The 25444-nt window shown below is 53.2% G+C and overlaps 1 protein-coding gene across 1 annotated transcript; it reads right to left on the bottom strand.

Moving 5' to 3' along the window:
• Positions 1-336: 336 nt before the first annotated feature.
• On the bottom strand, positions 337-25444 carry SLC60A1 (solute carrier family 60 member 1). Its single transcript, XM_054648834.2, has 10 exons — positions 25034-25444; positions 17672-17870; positions 16649-16888; positions 9775-9943; positions 7998-8113; positions 7451-7624; positions 6016-6163; positions 4711-4781; positions 4429-4549; positions 337-3225 (listed from the first exon to the last, which is right to left on the bottom strand). Exons 1-10 carry the CDS (start codon positions 25261-25263, stop codon positions 3161-3163), a joined length of 1533 nt encoding a protein of 510 aa, XP_054504809.1. The 5' UTR covers positions 25264-25444; the 3' UTR covers positions 337-3160.

Raw genomic sequence — 25444 nt, 5'->3', positions numbered from 1 at the left:
ATAGCCAAAGTTTTCAGTAATTGTTCAGTGTTACTAAATTTTTGCTTTTATTTAACCTTCTGAGATAACATTTAGGAAGACCTTCAGCGTGTAAATCATCCTGAAAATTCCAAGTATGAGCAACTGGATTAGGGCAGGGATGGAGTTGTTTGAGCACATTTCAGGTTTGAATGCAATCAGGAGAGGCAAAGCTTTCAAGATGCAAAACTTCCTTTGCACTGTCCTGACACTTCAAAGTGACAAATGCTGCTTTGGCAGTGGCTCTTTGGGAATTGTTATTCAAACATCATGAAGGTCTTTCCTGAGAAATCAGGTGACTTTTTTCTATTGCTTCGATTTTTGTGCAAAAAAAAAAAAAAAACCAACAAAAGAAAAATAAAAATCAATGTATTGCAATCTTTTTTTAAAAAAAAAATGGGGTGGGAATAGTTAAAGAAAACTATTTTATGTAAGAACTGACAGAGGGATTTTGCTTTGTATAATGCAAGCTGGCTTTAAAAAAAGCATTGTAGCAAATTATTCAAGTCAATCATATGTTAATAGTTATGTGCAACCAGACATGCAAAACAATTGTATTTTTTTAAATAAATATTTTTAACAAAGTTTCTGCTCATTTGACTGTTTGTTTTTTTTTTACTTTCAGTAGAGAAAATAGAAAGTTACAGTGGAGGGGATGTGCTAAGGAGGGAGTTCAGACTTTGAGGTAAATTGTATTTTAAAGTGTTGCTAAATCAGGTGCTATTCTGGTGAAAATTTCCTTAAATTAGGATTTTTGTTTCCTCTAAGTAGCCAAAATGGAGATTGAAATGACCAAACTCAAGAAGTGTGATGGTGAATTTTGATTGAGAAGAAATCAAGTTCTCTTTTACCAAACAGAACTCATTTTCATTTTAATTTTACCAAACAGAACTTAATTTTAATTCTTGGAATTACCAAGCCCTAGAATTATGCTGGTGGATTTTAATTGAGAAGAAATGGAGCTGTGCTTTACCAAACCTGCCAGGCCAGAACGAGAGATGATCTCAAAGCTGCCAGCCCTGCTGTGACACAAACTGAGCAGATTTCTTCCCAAATTTTGGTGCTCATTTCCTCCCAGCAGGGCCCAGAGATGCTCTCATGCTGGGAGGGGCTCGAGGAAGGGACAGATTAAAGGTTTTTATTTTGCTGTAAACGGCTTTTGCAGCCTGTGGTTGTTTTCATTGCGGGTGATTTATTCTGGGCAGGTCCGGGAGAGGAACAGTGGCATCCTGTGGAGCTGGAGAAGAATTACAGCCTGGAATCAAATCCCAGAAGGGTTTGGCATGGCAGCGTCTTCAAAACCTCCAAATTCCACCCAAGGCTGCCCCAGCTTGGCCTGGAATTGGGTTTAGTTTCATTACAGGATCACAGAATCGATGGGATTTGAGGCAGGAGGTGGCCCTGGAGTGCAGGCATGAGCTAAACCCAGAATTCAGCTGCACTAACCTGATCCAAACTCACCTTGAGGGAGGAAAATGGCAATTTAACAACTCCAGGCTCTGTTCTGCAGGAGTTGGAGGAGGTATTTTATGGCAAGGAAGAGCTGCTGCTGGGAAAAATGGGAATTTCCCAGAGAATCCGTGGCTGCCCCAACCCTGGAAGTGTCCAAGGCCAGGCTGGAGAAAGCTGGGACAGTGGAAGGGTCCGTGGCCTTGGAATGAGAAGGGTTTTAGGATCCTGCCATCCTAAACCCTTCTGGGATTTGATTCCAACCCTAGCAGAGATTCCAGTTCTGTTCAACCCCAGAGCATTCAGGCTCTATGGGATTTAAGGGAAAATGGGATTTAAGGTCCCTCCCAACCCAAACCATTCCACAACTCTTCAAATCCCAAAACCAATTTAATTTTTTTAAAAAAAAAAACCTGTTAGATTTTAACATTTATGAGTTTAAACCCTGAGAACTGGAGGTGTTGGAGTGAGTCCAGCCAGCGAGCAATTAGCAATCAATCACCTTTAATTAAACACTGCTTTATATACACACGTACATATGTACATCACATACAGCAGTTCAAGCAAGGAGTTGCATCCACAGCCACTCCTGGCAGGAGGAGTTTGACATTCCCCAAAATTCCAGTCCTTTCCTGGTGGCTGGGACAGGCCATGCTGGGGCTGTGGGAGTACCTTACACAAGGCACCTGGATGAGGAGATTGCACAGGTGAGAAGCAGCTGGAGCCTGGCTCCCAAAAATAAAATTAAAAAAAAAAAATTAAAAATAAATCCCTTCTCTCTTGGAGCTTGGCTTGGAAGTTGGAGATAAAACCAACATTAAAATAAGACACCGCAGCTGGAGCAGCTTGAGGAGTGACTTAAAGCAAAAGGAACCAGCACAGCTCATTCTTGACTTAAAAAAACCAAAGAAACCCCTCCCAAAAAAGAAAAAAAATTTAAAAAAAGCAAATGATTACTTAAAATCATTGAAGAGGCCTGAGCATGCTGAGTAAGACACTGTTTAGGGTGTGGAATATACAGGAATTAAGTGTGCAAATAGAGACAGGCCCTGCTGCCTGTGTGTGCACCTGGGGGGCTCTGCCACTGTGGGACTTCCCCCCTTTGGAGGATCAAGGGAGGTGACACAGAATTAGTCACAAAAACAAATAAAAACCCAGGATTGTGCTGCAAATTCGAGGGGTTCCTGCGCACCAGAGGCCAGAAATAAAATCTATTCAAGCCAGGAAACATTCAGTCTTGGATGAGGAGCAAAGAGCAACTTTTCCTTTTCACCCTCTGTCCTGAGCAGGTAAAAAAAAAGTTGATTTGCAGGAGAAAAAAAACTTCATTTGCAGGAGAAAAAAAAACTTCATTTGCAGGAGAAAAAAACTTCATTTGCAGGAGAAAAAAACTTCATTTGCAGGAGAAAAAAACTTCATTTGCAGGAGAAAAAAAAAAACTTCATTTGCAGGAGGAACTGCTGTGCAAATGTCCCTGCCTTTAGTCCCAGATCAGGCTGGCAGGATTTTTGGCACAACCCCCGTGCTCAACTCGACATTTTGGGCTTGATTTCTTCGATTCTGCCTTACCCCACCTACTGTGCTTTTGATTGCAGAGAACTTGCATGATTCAGTTCATTAAATGTGAAATCACCCTTGGGAGTAATGTTTAATTGGGGCTGGGTTTATTGCTTGTGCCGGGCCGGGCCCTCGCTCAGCGCTGGTACTGCCCCGTGTCCTCAGGCACTGCTGCTTTCTCCGGGGAGGCCTCGTCCAGCTCTGCCAAAGATTAAATCGGTATTTCACCTCAATGGACGCTTTGATTGAGATTAAAGGGGATGGGTGTGAGGTTTTTCCCTCAGGAATGTTGTTAGTTCATCACCCCACCACGTCCAGGCCTTCCCTGGGCACCTCCAGGGATGGGCGCTCCAAACCCCCCTGGGCAGCCCCTTCCAGCCCTTCCCATGAGGAAATTCCTGCTGCTGTCCAACCTGAGCCTCCCCAGCCCGGCCTGAGGCCGTTCCCTCTCCTCCTGTCCCTGTTCCCTGGGATAAGATCCCAAATCCCCCCAGCTGTCACCTCCTGGCAGGGACAGAGCCAGAAATTCCCCCTGAATTTGCTCCAGGCTGAGCCCCTGCCCAGCTCCCTCAGGACTCTCCAAACCCTTCCCTGGTTCCCTCAGGACTCTCCAAACTCTTTCCAGATTTCTCCAGACCCTTCCCAGCTCCCTCAGGACTCTCCAAACCCTTCCCCAACTCCCTCAGGATTTCTCCATTCCCTTTTCCAGCTCCCTCAGGACTCTCCAAACCCTTCCCCAACTCCCTCAGGATTTCTCCATTCCCTTTTCCAGCTCCCTCAGGTTTCTCCAAACCCTTCCCAGCTCTCTGAGGATTTCTCCAAACCCTTCCCAGCTCCCTCAGCTCCTCCAGACCCTTCCCAGATCCCTCAGGATTCTCCAAACCCTTTCCAGGTTTCTCCAAACCCTTCCCAGCTCCCTCAGGACTCTCTCCAAATCTCCATTCTTTTCCCAGCCCCTCAAACTGGGGGCCCAGCAATGCCCAGCACAGCCCAAGCCACACTTGGACGTGGTTTTTGCCAGTCCCGCTCTGCTCCTTTCATATAAAAACAACCAGCAGCTCCAGCCTGAGGTGATAACCCAAAAATCCTTTATCTGTGAGGCTTTTCCCAGAGCCTGACAGCTGCCCTTGGATGGCAGCCCTGCTTATTCCCTGGATTTCAGCCAAACAGGGAAGCTGGTGCTGTCTGTGATTCCTGCTTTTTTCCCTTGCTTCTCCAGCAGAAAAGAAAGCAAACCCTGAGCTGTGCCTGCCAAGGCTTTGTGGGCAAGACAAAGCAGGAAGAGGGGAGAGGAAGCAGCAGGAAAATAAACATTTCCTTGCATTTTGCTGGAATCTCTGGAGTGAGGCTTGTGCTGCTCTCACTCCCATCCCAAAGCTGGGCTCAGGGCTGGGGTTCCCTTACCTGGGCAGGGCTTGGGGTACATCCTGTGGAAAAACACCAGCAGGGCGTAGAAGGTGAAGGCCAAGCATCCAAAGATCATCCCACAGACCAGGAAACTGTAGCTGCCCCGATCATGGATAATCTGCAGTGGGATGGGAAATACAAAAAGGGATCAGACATCGCTCAGATCCCTTGTGGATCATCAGGGAGGGCTTTGCTCAGGCAGTGCCCAGGAGCAGAACTGAGGGTTTGACTTGTAAATTCCAAAGTTATTTTGGGTTTTGGCAGCTCCTGGCTACTCACCGAGCCCACCAGCAGCTGCAGCACCATCTCTCCAATGCCAGCTCCAGTCACCAGCACTGTGGTGGCACAACCTGTGAGGAAACAGAGGTGGTGACAGCAGAGTGACACAGCCAGCAGGGCCACCCTGTGCTCCCTTAAAGCTTTCCTGTGGATCTCACCACACAAAAATCAAAACCACTCAATGTGTATTCCCACTTAATGCTGAAAATACCTCAGCAGACCTGCAGTAGTGCAGAAAGGTGAAAGTTGAAGTAAAAAAAAATTCAATCTCCTGTCACCTGTCTGTGCTGGCAGAGCTGATGGTGCCTCTGATGTGCTGGGAAGGTTTTTGTGTTTCTGTCTCACTGCCCTCGAGACAGAGGCTGGCAGGGAGCTCCTGGGGGAGCTGGCCAGGCTCTGTGATATTTTCTGAAAAATCCCTTTGCCAGGGTTTTTCTCCTGAGAAGCTGAGAGGCCTCAGAAATGAAATGTAGACAATAATTACCTGCTGCTGTGGAATGCAACAGGTGCATCTGGGATTGGTCTTCATGGGGTTGTTTTTAATTAATGGCCAATCACAGCCCAGCTGTCTCGGACTCTGAGAGTCACAAGCTTTTATTATCATTCCTTTCCTTTCAAGCCTTCTGATGAAATCCTTTCTCCTATTCTTTTAGTATAGTTTTAATATATCATTTACTTTTAATATAATATATATCATAAAATAATGAATCAGCCTTCTGAAACATGGAGTCAAGATTCTCATCCTGGGACCCCTGTGAACACCACCACAGCTCTGGGCTTTCCAGCTCAGGTAATTTGGTGATGTTTTCAGAACCAGCTCAGGTAATTTGGTGAGGTTTTCAGAACCAGCTCAGGTGATCTGGTGAGGTTTTCAGAACCAGCTCAGGTGATCTGGTGATGTTTTCAGAACCAGCTCAGGTGATTTGGTGATGTTTTCAGAACCAGCTCAGGTAATTTGGTGATGTTTTCAGAACCAGCTCAGGTAATCTGGTGAGGTTTTCAGAACCAGCTCAGGTGATCTGGTGATGTTTTCAGAACCAGCTCAGGTGATCTGGTGATGTTTTCAGAGCCATCTCCCTCCAAAGCAGCGTTCCTGCCCCTCCCTGAGCTCCCCAAACCCGAAACCAAGGCTGGATCCCTGCCTGGGGTCTTTATTCATCAGCAAAACAGAGAATTGGACATTTCCCTGCAACAAATCTGCCTTTAAAAGCAAACCTGAACTTCCAGGCCTCCTGAGGGAGGAGGGAAGGAGCTGAAAGAAGGGGATGGGGGTCTAAAAATGCACGTGGTGAAATGGCAGCTGACCTTTGTACTGCAGGATGTCCTCGGTGTAGGCCAGCATGCTGGGGAAGGTGCTGCTGAGGAACAGCCCCAGGGATGCTGTGCCCACAAACAGGAAAACCACGCTGGAGGAGAAAATCAGGAGCAGCAGGAAAGTGATGAGGACCCCGACCTGTGAGCAGCAGCCACAAAAATCAGTCAGAAAAATGCTGAGTGCAACAGGGTCTAGGGTTTGGTTTTAAATAGGAAATATTCTGGAAGAGGAAATATGTTTGTTTTTAAGGGGAAATAGTCTGGAAGAGGATATATGCTGTAAAAAAAAAAATAAAAATCAGTGTTTGAGAAACTGAATGGCCAAAGAAAACCCATCTGGCTTTGAATTTGCTAATTTTCATTACATAACTTGGTAATTAAGTCTTAATTTCATTACATAGACATTTAAGGCTTTATCTGAAACATATGCTTTTAAATGCAATAGTACCTTCCACAGTATTTACATGTCTTAATCACCAATAATTCTTTATTCTGCTGAGTAAGACTGAAGTCACTCCCAATAATTACAGAATTAACTCTCAATAACTGCTCAGAAAGCAGCCACATCATTAAAGCCAAAAAGGCAACTGCATTTAAATTAACTTTCCCTCACTTCTGGCTTGTAGGGGAAATAACCAAAAACTCTGGGCAAAGCCCGAGTGATCCAGAGCAGAGTCAGCAGAGGGAGCTCTGATATTCCAGCTCAGCAGAAATTTGGATCCTGAAGAAGCCGAATTCGAGCTGGAATTTGTTAGGACGATGCTGCAATGACTCCAGGAGCTGCTGGGTCCTACAGCAGCTCCCAGCACTGCACAGGGTCGGTGGCAGCCGGGAGGATCCTTGCTCAGAACATCCCAAAATCTTCCCCCCACCCTGTCAGATGGGTACTATAACACACTGTAATGTGTTTTATTATCAGAATACAGCCACCAAAATCACTTCTGGTTCAAATAAACTGGCAGTTAACTCCCTGCTCATGCTTTTTCTCTCTGTAAGAAGTGGGATTAGGATCATCCCCTCCCTGTTTTCTGCCATGTCCTCACACAGATCTTCCTCACACATCCCACAAGGATTCCTGCCCCTTTCCCAAGGTGTTTTATTGACTTCAGCAAGCTCTGCCAGCTGCTGCAGCCTCAGCAGAGAATTTACAGCGTGACCTACCTGCCCTTGGCCATGGCCACCCCAGGAATTCATTTCCCCACGGGTGAAGGAGTCACTGGGTAAGGTCAATAAAATGGGCAATTTTTCAGTGCCAGCTCTCCCTGCTGCTTTCCCAGCTGAGGAGCAGACTCAGGAAAGTTGGGCAATCAAATTTTAAATCATGGCTACCCAGAGGGCACCTTGCCCACCCTACCTGTGCAAACCCCCCAGGTGTGAGAGGAGCTGCAGCCCCAAACCCACCAAAGGGAATGAACCCCATCCTTACCACGTTGATGAAGACCATGGTGGCTGGCTTCATCCTGTAGGACACGGGGATGGAGATGAGCCTGCCCAGGGTGATGAAGCCCCAGAAGAGGCTGGGCAGGTACCCAGCCACCTTGTGCACCACGGCCAGCGGCTCCTCCACGGCGTAGCTGTACACGAAGCCCGAGTACTCTCCCTGCAGGAAAAACCTCCCTGTCACATCCCTGTGACAGGGACTTCAGGCTCCTCTGTCCCTCACTGGAGAGCCTGTGCATGGTGGGAGGGTTTGCAGATCCACCAGCAGCAGGATGTGGGGTTTAGTGTGTCCTAAAAGGGCAAAGTTCCAGGGAAAACCCAGAGATCCTCCCTTCCCAAGGGGCTGCCCTGCCCTCTTGGAGTTCCACACTCTCCAAACATCACATTTAGAGCTCAGGGTTGCTTATCCTTGGAGATGGAGAGCTTGAGAAATTCCCATTCCTGTCCAACCCCTCTCACCACTGAGGAGCCCCTGAGGGTTTCACAGGGGTTTGGGAGGAAAAAAATCCAGAGATTTGGGCAGCTGCACTCACCACGATCCCATCAGTCATGAAGAGAACCAGAGCCCCGGTGATGTGCACGGCAAAATAGGTGAAGGAAACCCCTCGGAAGTTCTTGCTTTGGCAGCAGCTGAACAAATCCTCGTGACCTGCTGGAGAACAATGATGCAGAGCAAACCTGACCAGAACGTCCCCCTGGGGCTGGGTGGCTGCCAGCCCTCAGTGGGGTTTGCTTTGTGGGACAGCTGCAGGACAGACCCAGCCTGGACCCTGGACGTGGGGCACAGCTGAGCTCAGGGGGCTCCACCTCACCTTCACCTTCCTCTAAGCTTCCAGAAGGAAATGGGAATGGGAGTGGGGTGTGCCCACAGCCTGGGATCCTGGATCTCCCCAGCCTGGGATCCTGGTTCTCTGGGGTAACTGCTCCCCACACCCCAAAATCTGGGCTCTCCAGACCTCAAAATCCTGGCTTTTCTCACCCCAGAATCCTGGCTTTTCTCACCCCAAAATCCTGGCTTTCCACACCCCAAAATCCTGGGCTCTCTATATACCCTGGGATCCCAGCTCTCCACACCCCAAAATCCTGGGCTCTCCATATGCCAAAATCCTGGCTCTCCACACCCCCCAAAATCCTGGGCTCTCCACACCCCAAAATCCTGGCTCTTCTCACTGCCATGGATCCTGGGCTCTCCAAACCCCAAAATCCTGGGCTCTCCATACCCTGGGATCCCAGCTCTCCACACCCCAAAATCCTGGGCTCTCCATACCCTGGGATCCCAGCTCTCCACACCCCAAAATCCTGGGCTCTCCATACCCTGGGATCCCAGCTCTCCACACCCCAAAATCCTGGGCTCTCCACACCCCAAAATCCTGGCTCTGCTGCCACTTCTCTTACTGCAGCAGCTCCTGCTCCTTGTCCCATTTTGGGGCTCCCCCCTTCTGGCCCTGCTCTCACAGGCAATGCAAACACAACCGTGGCACTCACGACCCCGAATCCCTGGAGCTCCCCAGGGGAGCCCTGCCCAGGAGAGCCCCCGATCCTTGGGTAAGGGACATTGCACCCAACAAGGCACCTTTGGGAAAGGGGGACACACACAGAGCTTGGCATCGCCCCTGAGCCTTCCCATATCTCCTCACCTTGAAGAATTCCCTGAAATTCCCTTTCATTGCCCAGGGCCAAAGCCGTATCTCCAGGAATAACACGGAACACTTCCCAAAGTCCTAAGCCATATTTACTTCTGAGATTCACTGTTTACCCAAAGAATTGACTGTGACACGTCTCTGCTGGCTAGGAGAGAACAATGTCACCATTGTCCCCAAGGCAGGGTGCAGCCATGAGGTCAAGAGCAAACTATTGCTGGATTTCACTTTTCCCCTCAAACAAGGGAGGGGAAATTGGTTATTTCTTATTCCTTTCCTATAAAAATCAGCATCTGCAGCACAATGACCACTTTTAAACTGAATAATCAGTAAGAAATGTGACCCAAAACCAGGAGGGAATGAAGGGGCACAACTGCCACGTGTCCCTAAAGGGTTGGGGGGCCCAGAGTTGGCTTTAGGGTGGCTCAGAGAAACATGGAATGGAGAAACACAGCTTGGAGGCCTCATTGGGATTGGGACACCAACCTCTGTTCAAGATTCCATCTAATTTGAGGGCAGTTGGGCACCAAATGGATTGTTTGGGTATTCCTGGAGGAGATCCCTGCGCACACTTTGCAACAGGCAGCAGCGCTGGATCTCCCATTACACCCAGCCACTCAAATATGGCTTTTCCTCCCCAAAATCCCTAAGAGAGGCAGCTCCAGCTCACCTGCAGCTGTGTGGGGTCTCTGGGCAGCGGTGGAGAGCTCGTCCTTGTCGCCAGGCCGTGTCTCCAGGGCCAGCTCATCAGCTGACAGCAGTGGGTGGCTGCTGCCATTGAAGCAGGGCACCATCCTCTCCTTGTAGAGCAGGAAGAACACAGCGATGGGCACGGGCAGCTGGGGAGGGGACAGAGGGGGGGTGAGCACCTGAACGTCCCAAAACCACCCCAAAACCACCCCAAAAACCACAGCCCAGCTGCCCCAGCAGCAGCGTTTTGAGGTGCTGGGCTCAGATTCTGCAGGGGAGGTGCCTGCAGGGAATTTCAGAGCAAGGAGAGCTGGGGATGGGAGATGCTGGGGCTGGGTGGGATAGGAGAGAGGGGAAAAGAGGAGAAAACTGGGAGAAAAGTCTCCTGATCCACTGGGGCATCCCCAGCCAGTCCCAGGCTCCAGCATTCACCTGGAAATGGGCACAGGCACCCCAGACAAACCTCCCAAAGTGCCGGCCCTACAAACCCCAAACCTTCTGGGGTGCAAACTGGGCTGCTGCTGCCCAAAGAGTGGAACCCCAGAGCCTGTGGGAGCAGAGCAGTTGGAATTCTGCCCGAGGGAAGAGGGAGCTGCTCCCAGCCCCATCCCCAGCCATTAGCAGGGGTTGCTCAGCACCTCCTGAGAGAGGAGCCCGTGGTTCCCAGGCCAACAGGGACAGCCCAGTGCCCTCCAGCAGCCCCTTGGCACAGCCTGAGCGGAGCAGGGAGGCTCCAGGCACAGCTCTGAGGTCCTCTGTGCATCCAGGGGTGCTCCAGCACTCCATGGTCCCATCCCAATTCCCACAGTCCCACCCCACACCCATGGGGCAGCAGGACCCCCTGGCACGGCGATCCCAAGGGATGAGCCCATCCCAGCCCACAGCCACGACTCCCTGGTGCCTCCAATTCCACAGGGAATGGCTCTTTTTTTTCCTTTTCTTTTCTTTTTTTTCCTTTTCTTTTTTTCCTTTACTTTTTTTCCTTTTCTTTTTGGTGAGGAAACAGAGGAGAGCGAGCGAAGCTCTCCCGTCTCCTCCCAGCACAGCCCAGCGGTGTTTACACTGCAACCAACTGGGGGAGAAAGCCAGGAAATCCTAAGTGACAGCTCATTCCCTTGTTTTCTACATGTCTGGGAGCAAGTGTGAGCTCCAGCTCCGAATTTCCTGCCTTTTGTTGGCTCGTGGCATGATTTAAATGTATGGAGAATTCCCCCCACCCTGCCTCCCACCCCGCCCCTCGAGCCTGAATTCATTTATGAGGCCTGCATTGTTCTGGGAACAATGGGAATAGGAACAGTGAGTTCGGTCCCATGGAAGAAAAACGCATTTGCTTGATAGTTCTGATCCTTCCGGAGGTCAGGACCAGATTTCATTCTTCTGAATTGCAGATTTAGCAAAAATATTCCCTCCCCTCAGAGGGCCTGGCTGTGCAGATAACAGCCCTGGGCACTCCCAGCCTCGAGGACAAGGCCCCAGTTTGGGATTCCCCAATTCCCAGTCCCACTCTGGGTTTATCCCTGGCCCCAGTTTGGGATTCCCCAGTTCCCAATCCCACTCTGGGTGTACCCATTGCCCCCAATTTGGGATTTCCCAGTCCCACTCTGGGTGTATCCATTGCCCCCAGTCTGGGATTCTCCAATTCCCAGTCCCACTCTGGGTGTATCCATTGCCCCCAATTTGGGATTTCCCAGTCCCACTCTGGGTGTATCCATTGCCCCAGGTTTGGGATTCTCCAATTCCCAGTCCCACTCTGGGTGTATCCATTGCCCCCAGTTTGGGATCCCCAATTCCCAATCCCACTCTGGGTGTACCCATTGCCCCCAGTTTGGGATTCTCCAATTCCCAGTCCCACTCTGGGTGTATCCATTGCCCTCATTTTGGGATTCCCCAATTCCCAGTCCCACTCTGGGTTTTTCCCTGCTCTCCACACCCTCACCTTTAAATCCAGCAGGTCCTTTTTGCTTTAACCAGGCCGGGACATTTTTAGGAGTTCCCACCCATGGCTGTGACCATCTCATCCCATCCCTGACCATCCCTCCTGGACAACCAGATTTTGGTGCCATTTTCTCCCAGAATTCCTTCCCAGAATATTTTTTCATGCTTTTTGTGGTGGTTTTTTTTTTTTTTTTGGCAGGAATATTTTCTTTTCCAAAGGGAAAAAGGGACACCAGAGCATTCCCCACCAGGAGCCAAGGGCCAAGCAGAGCCCCCAATTCCCCATTTCCCTGCACCCAGCACTTCCCAAATTCCCAGAGCTGCTCCCTCCCTCACCTGGCAGCTTTTCTCCATCCCCAAAAACCCCACAAGATGCTGCATCCCCCAGCTCAGTGTGGGGATATTCCAGCTCCTTCCTCCCTTCCTTCCCTCCAAATTCCCAGAGCTGTTCTCTCCCTCACCTGGCCAAGCAGAATTCCCAATTCCCTGCACCCAAAACCTCCCAAATTCCCAGAACTGTTCTCTCCCTCACCTGGCCAAGAAGAATTCCCAATTCCCTGCACCCAAAACCTCCCAAATTCCCAGAGCTGTTCCCTCCCTCACCTGGCCAAGCAGAGCCCTGAATTCCCAAATTCCCAGAGCTGCTCCCTCCCTCACCTGGCCAAGAAGAATTCCCAATTCCCTGCACCCAAAACCTCCCAAATTCCCAGAGCTGCTCCCTCCCTCACCAGAACCCCCAATTCCCAGCACTTCCCAAATTCCCAGAGCTGCTCCCTCCTCACCTGGCCAAGCAGAATTCCCAATTCTCAGCAGCCAATACTTCCCAAATTTCCAGAGCTGCTCTCTCCCTTGCCAGAACCCCCAATTCCCAGCACTTCCCAAATTCCCAGAGCTGCTCCCTCCCTCACCTGGCAGCTTTTCTCCATCCCCAAAAACCCCACAAGCTGCTGCATCCCCCAGCTCAGCGTGGGGATATTCCAGCTCCCTCCTGCTGCTATTTCTGGCTATTCCCCCCAGGAATCCGGGATCCTTCCCTGCCATTGTGTCCCAGGCTCCTTCAGAGCACAATGGAGTGTCCCACACTTCCCCTGGGAAAGCACCTTCCTGACAAACACCTCCCTCTCCACGGAACATTTCCCTGATTTCCAGCCCCTTCCAACGGGCTGGGTGATGAAATTTCCGTTCTGTGGGAGAACTGAACTCTAAAATATGGGGGTTTGGTTCCAAAATCTGGATGAAAAGGCAAAAAATTTTTCTCGTTGAGCGAAAGATTTTGGCTGGGAGTGATCCAAGCGCTTTGTTTTGATTATGCTGAGCTGCTTCATTTTCCCAAAGCAAACCCATTTTGCTTCAAAAACATCGGCACAGCTCTGCTGTCAGCTCTGCACTGAGCACTCGTGCCAGAGTCAGATTGAGACATTTCCACTCTAAACAAAAGCAAGAGCTCAAAATGAATCATTTCAGCTCGTGCCTTGTCAGAATCCACACAAAAACCGGGCTGGAAATGTGGGATTTGGCCATTTTATAACCAAGCTGCTGCTCCTGGTTTCCATTTCTGTTCTTAACTCTTTGCACCCACATCCCTGGAGGTTTAAAAACCCCTTCCCATCATCTTCCTCTGCTGTTTCCACCTTGAGAAGGGTCAGCACCTTGGAGCTGAGCTGCTCCCAGCATCTCCAGCAGGTTGGGGTAGTAAAATAACATAAAATAACATTAAAATAACATTAAAATAACATTAAAATAACATTAAAATAGCATAAAATAACATAAAATAACATAAAATAACATAAAATAACATAAAATAACATAATAAAATAAAATAAAATAAAATAAAATAAAATAAAATAAAAATAAAATAAAAATAAAATATAAAATAAAATAAAAATCAGTTCCCTCCGTGAGGATTTGGGAAAGGCAATCACAGCTTGGCTCAGGAGCTGAGCACACTCAACTCCCCACTGGGTGTTTGTTATTTAACCCTTATCCCAAAACCTCCCAGTCTCCCAGCCTCCTTTCCACGTTCCTGGTGTTCCTGCACAGCCTGTGGGAATCCTGGGAATTCTGTATTCCACCCACCCACTGGTGCATGCAGCACTCCAGTGTGTCCTGATGCACAAACCCACAGCCCCTGGTGCCATCCTACCCCAAAAATCCCCTCAGGTCCCTGCTGGGGACAGAGAGGGCTCTGGAAATTCCCAATTCAGACCCATCATCGGGTTCAAAGCAGGTGTGAAACTCTGCTTCCAAACTAAACGGGTTTGCTCGGGATCTGCTGGCTCTGGAGTAATTAAAATCACATTTCCCGTGGCACAGACAGAGCTGGAGGTAATTAAAGCTGCCCCTCCTCCCGGGCTGGGCCTTTTTTTGGGTAATTCTACCCAGAAACTCAACTCAGCACCTGCCCAAGCTCCTCCCACAGGGAGCTGGGAGGGCCTGGAAACCCCTGGATGGGGGAAAATGGGGGTTTTAATAATTTAATAAATGGAGAGAGCTCAAGGAAAGGAGGTGCAAATAAATGGAGAGAGCTCAAGGAAAGGAGGTGCAAATAAATGGAGAGAGCCCAAGGAAAGGAGGTGCAAATAAATGGAGAGAGCTCAAGGAAAGGAGGTGCAAATAAATGGAGAGAGCCCAAGGAAAGGAGGTGCAAATAAATGGAGAGAGCTCAAGGAAAGGAGGTGCAAATAAATGGAGAGAGCCCAAGGAAAGGAGGTGCAAATAAATGGAGAGAGCCCAAGGAAAGGAGGTGCAAATAAATGGAGAGAGCCCAAGGAAAGGAGGTGCAAATAAATGGAGAGAGCCCAAGGAAAGGAGGTGCAAATAAATGGAGAGAGCCCAAGGAAAGGAGGTGCAGCTCCCCTTGCCTGGTGCTGGTGGAGGGGTGGCAAACCAGGGACAGGAGAAGGGGAATGTGCACATCCTCAAGCTCTGAGAGCTGAATTCCAGAGGGGAAGAGCTGCCAGGCAGGATCACCCATTTTACTGCTCCTAGGATGGGCAAAAGGGACACCAGATCCCTCCTGTCCCCCTCAGAGGAAGGACTTTTACACCTGCTGGGACCTCCAGGGAAAAGAATAACCAGGGAGAGGTCCTGATCACTTCTGTCCCATCATCCAGGTACTGATGGGCACTTTCCTGGGAATGTTTCCAAATCCCCTCCTGCCAGGCCATGCCCAGCTGAGCATGAAGGAAAAACTCTGGATGTGAGCAGAGTTTGCTGGTTCAGCTCGTGCCTGGGAGGTGCTGGAGGCACCAACTGCTCCCAGAGAGCTCAGACAAACCCCAGAATCAATCCCAGCGGGGAAGAGCCATGATAAAAACAGGATTTGGCAACAAATGTCCCTTTCCCTGAGTCTCACCCCATTCCAGGACCCCTCAAACACCAGAAACCCCACAAATCCCCAGAGCAGGGACAATCCCTGCTGGATATTCTGGGATGATCCCAGCTGGGTACTCCAGGGGTGATCCCAGCTGGGAACTGTCACAGACACATTTTATAAAAAATCCTTTTGCCAGGATGTTTTTCTCCTGAGAAGCCTCAGAAACGAAATGTAAACAAGAATTATCTGCTGCTGTGCAATGCAACAGGCGCATCTGGGATTGGTCTCATGGGGTTGTTTCTAATTAATGGCCAATCAAAGTGTGGCTGTCTCAGACTCTCTGGAGAAACAGCTCCTAACAAAAGGATTTTTCATAAAATATATCTGTGACAGGGCACTCCTGGGATGATCCCAGCTGGATATCTGGGATGATCTCAGTTGGATATTCCTGGGGTGATCCCTGCTGGATATTCTGGGATAATCCCAGCTGGGCAGTCCTGGGGTGATGCCATCTGGATACTCCAGGGATGACCCCAGCTGGGCAGTCCTGAGATGATCTCAGCTGGATATTCCTGGGATGACCCCAGCTGGGCAGTCCTGAGATGATCCCAGCTGAATCCCCCCCAAACACCAGAAACCCCACAAATCCCTGGAGCAGGGATGATCCCAGCTGGGCACTTCTGGGATGATCCCAGCTCCCAGGATGATCCCACTGGATACTCCCAGGATGATCCCAGCTGGATATTCTGGGATGATCCCATTGGATACTCCAGGGATGATCCCAGCTGGGTGCTCCCAGGACAATCCCAGCTGGGTACTCTCAGGATGATCCCATTGGATAATCCAGGGATGATCCCATTGGATACTCCAGGGATGATCCCATTTGGTACCCCAGGGATGATCCCAGCTGGATATTCTGGGATGATCCCATTGGATACTCCAGGAATGATCCCAGCTGGATATTCTGGGACAATCCCATTGGATAATCCAGGGATGACCCCAGCTGGGTGCTCCCAGGACAATCCCAGCTGGGTACTCTCAGGATGATCCCATTGGATAATCCAGGGATGATCCCATTGGATACTCCAGGGATGATCCCATTTGGTACCCCAGGGATGATCCCAGCTGGATATTCTGGGACAATCCCATTGGATAATCCAGGGATGACCCCAGCTGGGTGCTCCCAGGACAATCCCAGCTGGGTACTCTCAGGATGATCCCATTGGACATTCTAGGGATGATCCCATTGGATACTCCAGGGATGATCCCAGCTGGATATTCTGGGACGATCCCATTGGATACTCCAGGGATGACCCCAGCTGGATCCCCCCAAACACCACAAACCCCCCAGATCCCTGGAGCGGGGATGATCCCATTGGATACTCCAGGGATGATCCCATTGGGTACCCCAGGGATGATCCTAGCTGGATATTCTGGGATGATCCCATTGGATAATCCAGGGATGACCCCAGCTGGGTACTCCAGGGATGATCCCAGCTGGATCCCCCAAACACCACAAACCCCCCAAATCCCTGGAGTGGGGATGATCCCATTGGGTACTCCCAGCACGATCCCAGCCGGACGCCCCAGCTGCAGCACTCACGTTGATGAGGGCCATGATCCAGAAGGCGTAGGACACGCGTGTCACCACCATGCCCTTCATGGGCAGGTCGTAGTGGGACAGGTTGCCGGGGTGGTGGGGCAGCAGGGACTTGCGGATGTGCGGGAGGTTGCTGGAGGCGTTGGCCGTGCCGTTGGCCAGGATGCAGTTGGTGTCCGACAGGAAGGGGTCGGCGATCAGGGGGCTCAGCAGGGCCCCGAAACCCACGAAGAAGTGCAGGGCCTGCAGGAGGTGACACGCTGGAGCAGGAGGGTGGCAGAGCCCCCCCAGATCCTGCTCCTCCTCAGAATCACAGAATTAATTCAGCTGGGAAAGACTTTTGGGGTGATGGAGCCCAACCTGTGAGCTGACACCACTGTGTCACCAGATCTGAGTGCTGCTTTCCACCAACACCCCCAGGGATGGTGATGCCATCCTCTCAATGCCAACCACCCATTTTGGGAAGAAATTCCTCCCAAACTCCATCCTCAACCTGTCCAGGGTGGTGGGGGCACCATGGTGCCACAGCCAGGCTTTCCTCAAACACCCCCAAGGATGGTGATGCCACCTTCCCAATGCCCAACCACCCTTTCTGGGAAGAAATTCCTGCTAAAGTTCATCCTAAACCTGCCTGGGGTGGTGAGAGCACCACAGTGCCACAGCCAGGCTTTCCAGGGATGGTGATGCCACCTTCCCAATGCCCAACCACCCTTTCTGGGAAGAAATTCCTCCTAAACTCCACCCTGGCCCCACAGTGCCACAGCCAGGCTTTCTTCAGACACCCCAAGGGATGGTGATGCCACCCTCCCATTGCCCAAGGACCCTTTCTGGGGAGAAATTCCTCTTAAAGTCCATCCTAAACCTGCCCAGGGTGGTGAGGACCCCAGTGCTACAACCAGGTTTTCCTCAGACACCTCCAGGGATGGCGATGCCACCCTCCCATTGCCCAAGGACCCTTTCTGGGAAGAATTTCCACCTAAAGTCCATCCTAGAGCTGCCCAGGGGGGTTGGGGACCCCGCTCTCACCTGCAGGAAGATGGCAGAGTCCTTCTGGTAGATCTTGACCAGCTGCATGTTGGAGATGGTGTCGATGCAGCCCATGGCCAGCCCGGCCACGGCCATGACCACGGCCAGCACCACCACGTTGTGGCACAGGGGGATGATGGCAAACACCAGCGAGATGGCCAGGGACGAGGCAAACAGGGCCAGCAGGGACTGGGCCAGCCTGGGGACAAGAGAGGAAGGACAGAATCAGGGCCACCAGCAGAGCAGCAGTCACAGGTGGAAAATTTATTAAAAAATTTGGCTTTAAGGCATTTACAGCATGGTGTGGTTAAAGCTCATAGACCTAGTGTTTTGTAATTAGGAGATACCTTCTGATTGTGATGGTGTGAATTGTAACACCTCTATTGTCTCACCCTTCTCATGAGACTGAAAATGGAATAAAAGATTTTTAAAACACCTCTCAATTACCCCATTTCTGGGTCAGAAAAAGATATAATCCATATAATCCAACAGCCATGCTGCCCCCCATCTCATTGAGCTCCAGCTCCTGCAGCCCCAGATTTCCTGGTGGGAGGAGGGAGATGCTCCACACCTCAGCCCAGTGTCACCCACCCCTGCAGCCAGCCTGGGCACTGCCACCTCCTCCTGAAATAGGGGTCTCCTCTCCTCTATTTCACACCCAAGATAGCTCAGCTACCTTAGGAGGCATAAAATCAGCACGATGGCTTCTGTGGTAGTGTTGGAAACAAAAAGGTTTCAATAAAAGGCAAAATAACAAAACTCTTTATAGAGAAAAACCCAGCCAGGTGCAAGAAGTTCTTGCTCCTGGTAAAACACCTCACAAAAGCAATTTGTTTCTTTGTTCTCTTCTTTTTCTAGTAAATTGCTCAGGTGGGATTTTTGGCTTCTGTCCAATTGGCTCCCCTTAAGTTTGAGATGAAGTCCCCCAGGTCCTATAAGATGTCTTCTCATGTAATTGAGGAGAAACTTTCTTTTTAAGAGGACAAAGGCCAGGGGCACATTCCTATAGGTGATGCCTCCGAGGGGCAGAGGAGAAGAGTGACCACCCCTCCCAACCCCTGTTCCAGGCAGGATAAGAACCTGTCCCTTCCATGGGGGCACGGGAAGGGATGTGGGGCTGGGCAGGTGAGGCCACAAACATCCTGACGTTGAGCAGCTCCAGGGCTGGCTCCCAGCAGGGCTGGTGGCACTGCCAGAGCTGCCTGTTTGGGCTGTCCTGCTCCCAGGGAGCCTCTGCAGCTCCCTCTGTGTGCCCTGGTCTGGCAGGGCCACCCCTGCTGCTGGGAGCGGCCCGAGGGACAGGGGGTGTCCCCTCCAAAGGATGGGATCTGTCCCCTCCAAAGGATGGGATCTGTCCCTTCTCAGGGCCGGGATCTGTCCCCTCGCAGGGCTGGGATCTGTCCCCTCCCAGGGATGGGATCTGTCCCCTCCCAGGGATGGGATCTGTCCCCTCCAAAGGATGGGATCTGTCCCTTCTCAGGGCCGGGATCTGTCCCCTCGCAGGGCTGGGATCTGTCCCTTCTCAGGGCCAGGATCTGTCCTCTTGCAGGAATGGGATCTGTCCCCTCCCAGGGATGGGATCTGTCCCTTCTCAGGGATGGGATCTGTCCCCTCCCAGGGATGGGATCTGTCCTTTCTCAGGGCCCAGATCTGTCCCCTCCCAGGGATGGGATCTGTCCCTTCTCAGGGCCAGGATCTGTCCCTTCTCAGAGATGGGATCTGTCCCCTCCCAGCTCTGGCAGCGAGCAGTGCCCAGGCTGGCACTGCACAGCCCTGGGGCTGCCAAGAGGGAAGGCAGGAAGGAAGGAGGGAAGGAAGCAGGAGCAGAGAATGAGCACTGGGATGAGCAGAGAGATGGGGTTGGGGTGGCACAGCAGACAGAGTGGCACCGGCAGGTCCCTGTCACAGCCCGGGGTGGTGGCACTTGGTAATTAGCAGTAATTGGGGATGTGGGTCTGAGCAGTGCCCAGCAAGGAAACCCCCCCATCCTTGCCCCACAGCCCCAGCCAGGCTGGAGAAGGCTCTGAGGAGGAGGAGGGTGGAGAAGACTCAGCTGCCAGCCAGACCCTCCTGCCCTGCCAGGACAGCCTGGCCATGGCCATGTCACTGCCCCCAGGGCCGTGTCACTGTCCCTGGGCCTGTCACTGTCTCAGGCCATGTCACTGTCCCTGGGCCATGTCACTGTCCCTGGGCCTGTTACTGTCTCAGGCCATGTCACTGTCTCAGGCCATGTCACGGATCTGGGCCTGTCACTGTCCCTGGGCCATATCACAGCCCTGGCTATGTCACTGCCCCTGGCCATGTCATTTGTCCCTGGGCCATATCACAGATCTGGGCCTGTCACTGTCCCTGGGCCATGTTGGTGTCCCTGGGCCATATCACAGATCTGGGCCTGTTACTGCCCTCGCCCTGTCACTGTTCCTGGGCCATATCACTTGTCCCTGGCCATATCACAGTCCTAGGTCATATCACAGCCCTGGCCCTGTCACAGATCTGGGCCTGTCCCTGGCCATGTCACAGTTCCTGGCCCATGTCACTTGTCCCTGGCCCATGTCACAGACCTAGGCCATACCACAGATCTGGGCCTGTCACTGTCCATGTCCATGTCACTGTCCCTGGCCATGTCATTTGTCCCTGGGCCATACCACAGATCTGGGCCTGTCACTGTCCATGTCCATGTCACTGTCCCTGGGCCACATCACAACCCTGGCTCTGTCATTGTCCATGTCACTTGTCCCTGGCCCTGTCACATCTGCAGCCCCACAGTGACCTGGCCCTCCATGTCCTGCTCACTGCTCCTGCTGGGGCCAGGGGCACCTCCTGCCCCTCTCCTGCCCCTCTCCTGCCCCTCCTGGCCGTGCCAGAGCCTCCCAGTGCCCAGCCCAGGGCAGGAGCAGACAGTATTTTCCAAGCTGTGACTACTGATGGTCCTCTGACAGCAGAGCCGTGGGATTTCTGGGGGAGGGAAGGAGGAAGGAGGGAGGGAGCTGGGAGATGTGCACAGTCACGGCAGGAAAAGCGCCTGGCAAATGAGAGAGGAGCAGCTCCGAGCCTGGAGAGCTCAGGCTGCTCCCTCCAGGGTGCAGAGGCACCAGAGCTGGGGAACCTGAGCCTGGGAGCGATGGGAAAACCTCCCAGAGCATCCCCAAAACTGCAAAATGTTTGGGTTTTTTTTGTGGAGAGGCCTAGTGCATGATTTGGACTATCCTACATTTCATGGGCTGTGTGATGGGGCAGAGTGGGATGCAGAGTCACACACACACCCTGAAAAGCACCAAGAAAACTCTGCAGGACCCCCCTGCCTGGCTGGGGAGCAGCTTCATCACCAGTGAAACACTGACTGGGGGGGTTTAATGTCCTTAGTGAGCATTAAAAATGTCACCCCGGGTCAAAATCCCTGCCCCCAGCCATGGGTTAAGGACACAATTAAGCCCAGGGTGGTGGCACAAGGGGGGACCAAGGGATTGCTGCTGTCAGTGCCCCCACCCAGGTGGGGTTGGGGGGCTCAGCTCAGCACCCAGGGATGAATTCCTGAGACACAAAACCCTTGGGAAGCACCCAAAATGAGGCACCCCGTGAATTCAGCCTGTCCTGATGATGCCAAACCCTTCCAAAGGGCTGGGAAAGCAGCTCTGGTGTCACAGCCTGGTCTGTGTGTCCCCAGCCCAGCCCTGGCACAGCCCAGGGCAGGCTCCCCTCCAGCAGGGTGTGAAAGGAGCCTTGCAAAGTCCCAAATTTCATTTCAGAGCACCCAGAGCACGCCCTGCCTCCATCCCAAAGCCGCAGCTGCCCAGGAGAGGTTTGGGCTGATCCCTGTAGGATCAGGATGGGCAATTCCAGAGCCAATCCTGCAGCTCCAGCCAGCAAATCCCTCCCTCAGGGTTTTAGGAGCCCCCACCTCGGTGTTCCCGTTGCAGCAGGATCCCTCCAGCTCCCAGCACAGGTTTTGGTTTTGTTTTTTTTTCCCCACCTCAGGGAACGTTTTCCAAATCCCTCAGATCAAGAGGAAGGATGATAATCAGGCCAGCTCAGGCTTGCAAAACCGATCATTAGAAAGCCAAAGCCCCGAGGGGACAAGGTGAGGATGTGGAGGAGGTGAGGATGATCTCACTGCAGCCTCCAGCTCCCCTGGGCTCCTGCAGGAAGCAGAGCCACCCTCGGGGGGTTTGTGTCCCCAAAGGGCTCATCCTGTGCTGCTCTCTGACCAACTAAAGGTGGCAGTGACAATGAAGTGTCCTGAGAGCTCCAAAACCTCCAGGAGATGGAATCTGGGGGCAGGGGCAGAGCAGGGGACACACACAGGGATGAAAAGGGTCCCATCCCCTCAGCCCTGCAGGAATGGGGTGGATCAGGGTGAGAGGAGCCTGCCCAGGCCTCCAGCACAGCCCCAGTTCCCCCAGTGCCCTCCTGGTCTCTGCCCACACCACTGGGATCAGCCCAAGGGCTGCCCCAAAAAAGCAAATTTCCAACAAGACACAAAAATGCTGTTTCTGAATTTAAAAAAAAATCCCAACACCAATCTGGGGCACTCTGGTGCTTCTGTCAGCAGCGTGTGCAGGGCTTCAAGCTCACAATTCAAGCCTGAAATGCAACAAAATGGGGAAGGGAAGTGAAATGCAGGTGCACAGAACTCCCTCTGGAGCTGGCAGTGCCAGGAGTGAGGATTTCCCCACAATTTCACCTCCCCCTGGTGTGTCTGAGCCCAGGCTGGTGCTCCCAGCTCTCCCATCCCATCTCTATCACTGGAGCTGCTCCTGCTTCCCCCTCAGGGGCTCCTGGGAATCTTTTCCAGCTGATTCCAGGCATGAAGAGTCCTTGGGGGGTTCAGGGCTCCTTTGGGGGGCTCTCTGTGCTCCTGGAGCCCCCCCAGGGACTCAGGAGGGCTCCAGCCCCATCAAACCCTGGGAAAATCTGCATTTCCTGGGCCTGAGCTCCTCACACCTCCCAGCAAACCCCAGGGGTGTCCCCGGAGAGCTCAGACCCCATTTCCAGGGGGGCTGCTCCCCCAGCCCTGCCTCTGCACCCCCAAAACCCCGGGAAGGGATCAGCAGCAATCCAGGACTGCAGCAGCATCGTTCCTCCACCCCCTACCAGTGCCAACTTTGCATCTCCTTGGAATTCTGGAGCTGGGTCGTGCTGAAGGGACAGAGCAGCGCTGAAATCCCTCCTGCCAGAGCTCCAGGAGCAGGGAGCAGCACCCAGCAGAACCCAGGAGAGCCTGGATTCAGGTGCCACCACCCATTCCTGCCCCAGAGCCTGGCACTGCTGTCCCTCAGGGGTCACCCAGACCCATTTAACCCCAAGGAAGCAGCAAAATCTGCGTCCCTGAGGCACCAGGAATCACACTCAGCATCCAGGGATGCTCCACAGCAGTTTTCCATCTCCCAGCTGGCAAAGATGACCTGGCCAGTGCTCCTCCCTGGCGGCCCCGAGGCCCTGAGGGCGGCGTAATTTGATTTATAAAGCCTTGGCAGGGCGGCTCAGTCCATCCATCCCTGAAGAAGGGATTGTACCAGAGCTCCTGGAGCCTGAACCATTCTTATTCCCACACATTTGGAGGCTGCAAGGCTCTGAGTAACCTCCCCACAACACTCACAAGCTCCAAATATCCCAAATATTCCCTCCTGCCTGCCTGGCAGGGCTGTCAGTCCCCAGTGGGGACTCCACAAATCCCTTTTTCTCCAAAACCCCAAACACATCCTGCTTCCCCCAACCAGCACCAAACACACTCTTTTCCCCCAAAACACAGCAGTGGAGCTCAAAGTTTGGGGATCCCCAGGCACAAAAGCCCCGATGGGTTCTGTGGAGCTTTGGGAAGGAGCTGGCAGCAGGAATTGTGCATTTTCCTTCCCTGCTCCTCCAAACATATGCGAGGCAGCCCCGGGGGCTGGCAGAGGCTCTGCTGCTGAGCCAGCACTGCCGGGGCTGTGGCAGAGCCGCAGCGAGGTCCCCACGTGCTGTCCCCAATGCCCCAATTGTCCCCTCCACCCTGGGGGCACCAGGACAGCTCCGCTCGCAGCTGCTCCGGGAGCCGGGGCTCCCCTCAATCCACCAACATCTCACACCCAGCGGTTTTTAAGGAGGCTTTGTCGAGGATTCCTGGGGATTTCTTGCGTGCAGGTGCGTGGATCACGCACACGCGTTACATCACCGCCCCAGGATGGGTGACAACGTAAATAATCAGCTGATGCCGGAGCTGTCACCCAGCCCCAAAGCAAACGCCTCCCTGGCAATCCTCAGCCCTGAGCCAGCCCGGGTGATTTGTTTGCAACACATCCTGGGCACGAGGCTGGCTCCGAGTCCCTTTTGGGGCCCCTCCAGGTCCCCCCCGGCTCGGTGTCCCCCCCTCTCCATCAGGACACCACGAGGACCACTCGCATCCCTCCACGTGTTCTCCCAAACTCCTGCCAAACGCGGCGCTGCCACCATTTCCGACGCCGAGGTTATTAAAACGCGCTTCCAAAAATATTCTTGGTTGGGCGATAAACAACCAAGGATAAGGAGGAAAAAAATAATTAAAAAAATCCAGAAAACAGCAAAACAAATCCCTCGCGGGAAGTTCTGGCTGGAACTTCACGCTGGGGCTGAGCGGAGCTCCAGGGAGCGGCGGCTCCGTCCTCTCCGGGGGATGGAACCGCACCGGGAGCCGAGCGGGGCTGCCGGGGGAGGAATTCCCACCCCGAGGGGGCCCCGAGGGCTGCGGACCCTCCGCGACCCCCCCGGGCCCGCTTCCACTCGGGAATGGTTTTCCCACGCAGCATCCACGGCTCGGCTCAGCCCGCGAACCCGGTTCAATGCCCCAAGCCCGGCTCAATGCCCCAAGCCCGGCTCAATGCCCCAAACCCGGCTCAATGCCCCAAACCCGGCTCATCCCCGCAAACCCGGCTCAATCCCCCAAACCCGGCTCAATGCCCCAAACCCGGCTCAATGCCCCAAACCCGGCTCAATCCCCCAAACCCCGCTCAATCCCCCAAACCCCGCTCAATCCCCCAAACCCCGCTCATCCCCGCAAACCCGGCTCAATCCCCCAAGCCCGGCTCAGCTCCCCAAGCCCGGCTCGACCCCCAAACCCCGCTCAGCGCCCCAAGACCGGCTCAGCCCCCAAGCTCGTCTCATCCCCCAAGCTCGTCTCATCCCCCAAGCCCGGCTCATCCCCCAAGCCCGGCTCAATCCCCCAAGCCCGGCTCATCCCCCAAACCCGGCTCAGCCCCCAAGCCCGGCTCATCCCCCAAGCCCGGCTCATCCCCCAAGCCCGGCTCATCCCCCAAACCCGGCCGGCGCTGCCCACCGCGATACGGGCTGAGGGAGGGGGGTGCGCGGGGAGCCCCCCATGGAGGAGCGCTGAGTTTTCCAGGCTCTTACGTCCTCTTGAAGACCCCTCCGAGGCAGCTGCCGAGCAGGAGGCAGAACTGCTGCGAGAAGAACACCCAGGTGATCTGCGAGAGCGAGCTCTGGGTCTGGCAGCGCAGGTCCAGCAGCGTGGGCCCCAGGAAGGCGATGCAGAGGCCGAAGCTGAAGAAGACGCTCCAGTAGGTGAGGGTGGGCTGCAGGTTCCTCCGGAACCGCGCCGACACCCGCTCGTCCCACCACATCCTGCGCTGTGGCGCTGGCGGCGGCGCGGGGCGGCCCCGCTGCTGGAGCTCCGAGCTCCGGGCTCCGGCTCCGGCCCCGCTGCCGCCGCCCCGCTCCCCGCTCCTCCTTTGCGGGCTGTGGCTGCTCCCGATCCCGCCGCGCCGGGCGCTGGCTCCGCCTCCGGGGCCGGGCGGAGCGGGG

This window comes from Agelaius phoeniceus, chromosome 25 (genome assembly GCF_051311805.1).
Source record: "Agelaius phoeniceus isolate bAgePho1 chromosome 25, bAgePho1.hap1, whole genome shotgun sequence".
Lineage (NCBI taxonomy): Eukaryota > Metazoa > Chordata > Aves > Passeriformes > Icteridae > Agelaius > Agelaius phoeniceus.
The sequence above is the reverse complement of the archived record's forward strand: the minus strand, read 5'-3'. Positions and strand labels throughout refer to the sequence as shown.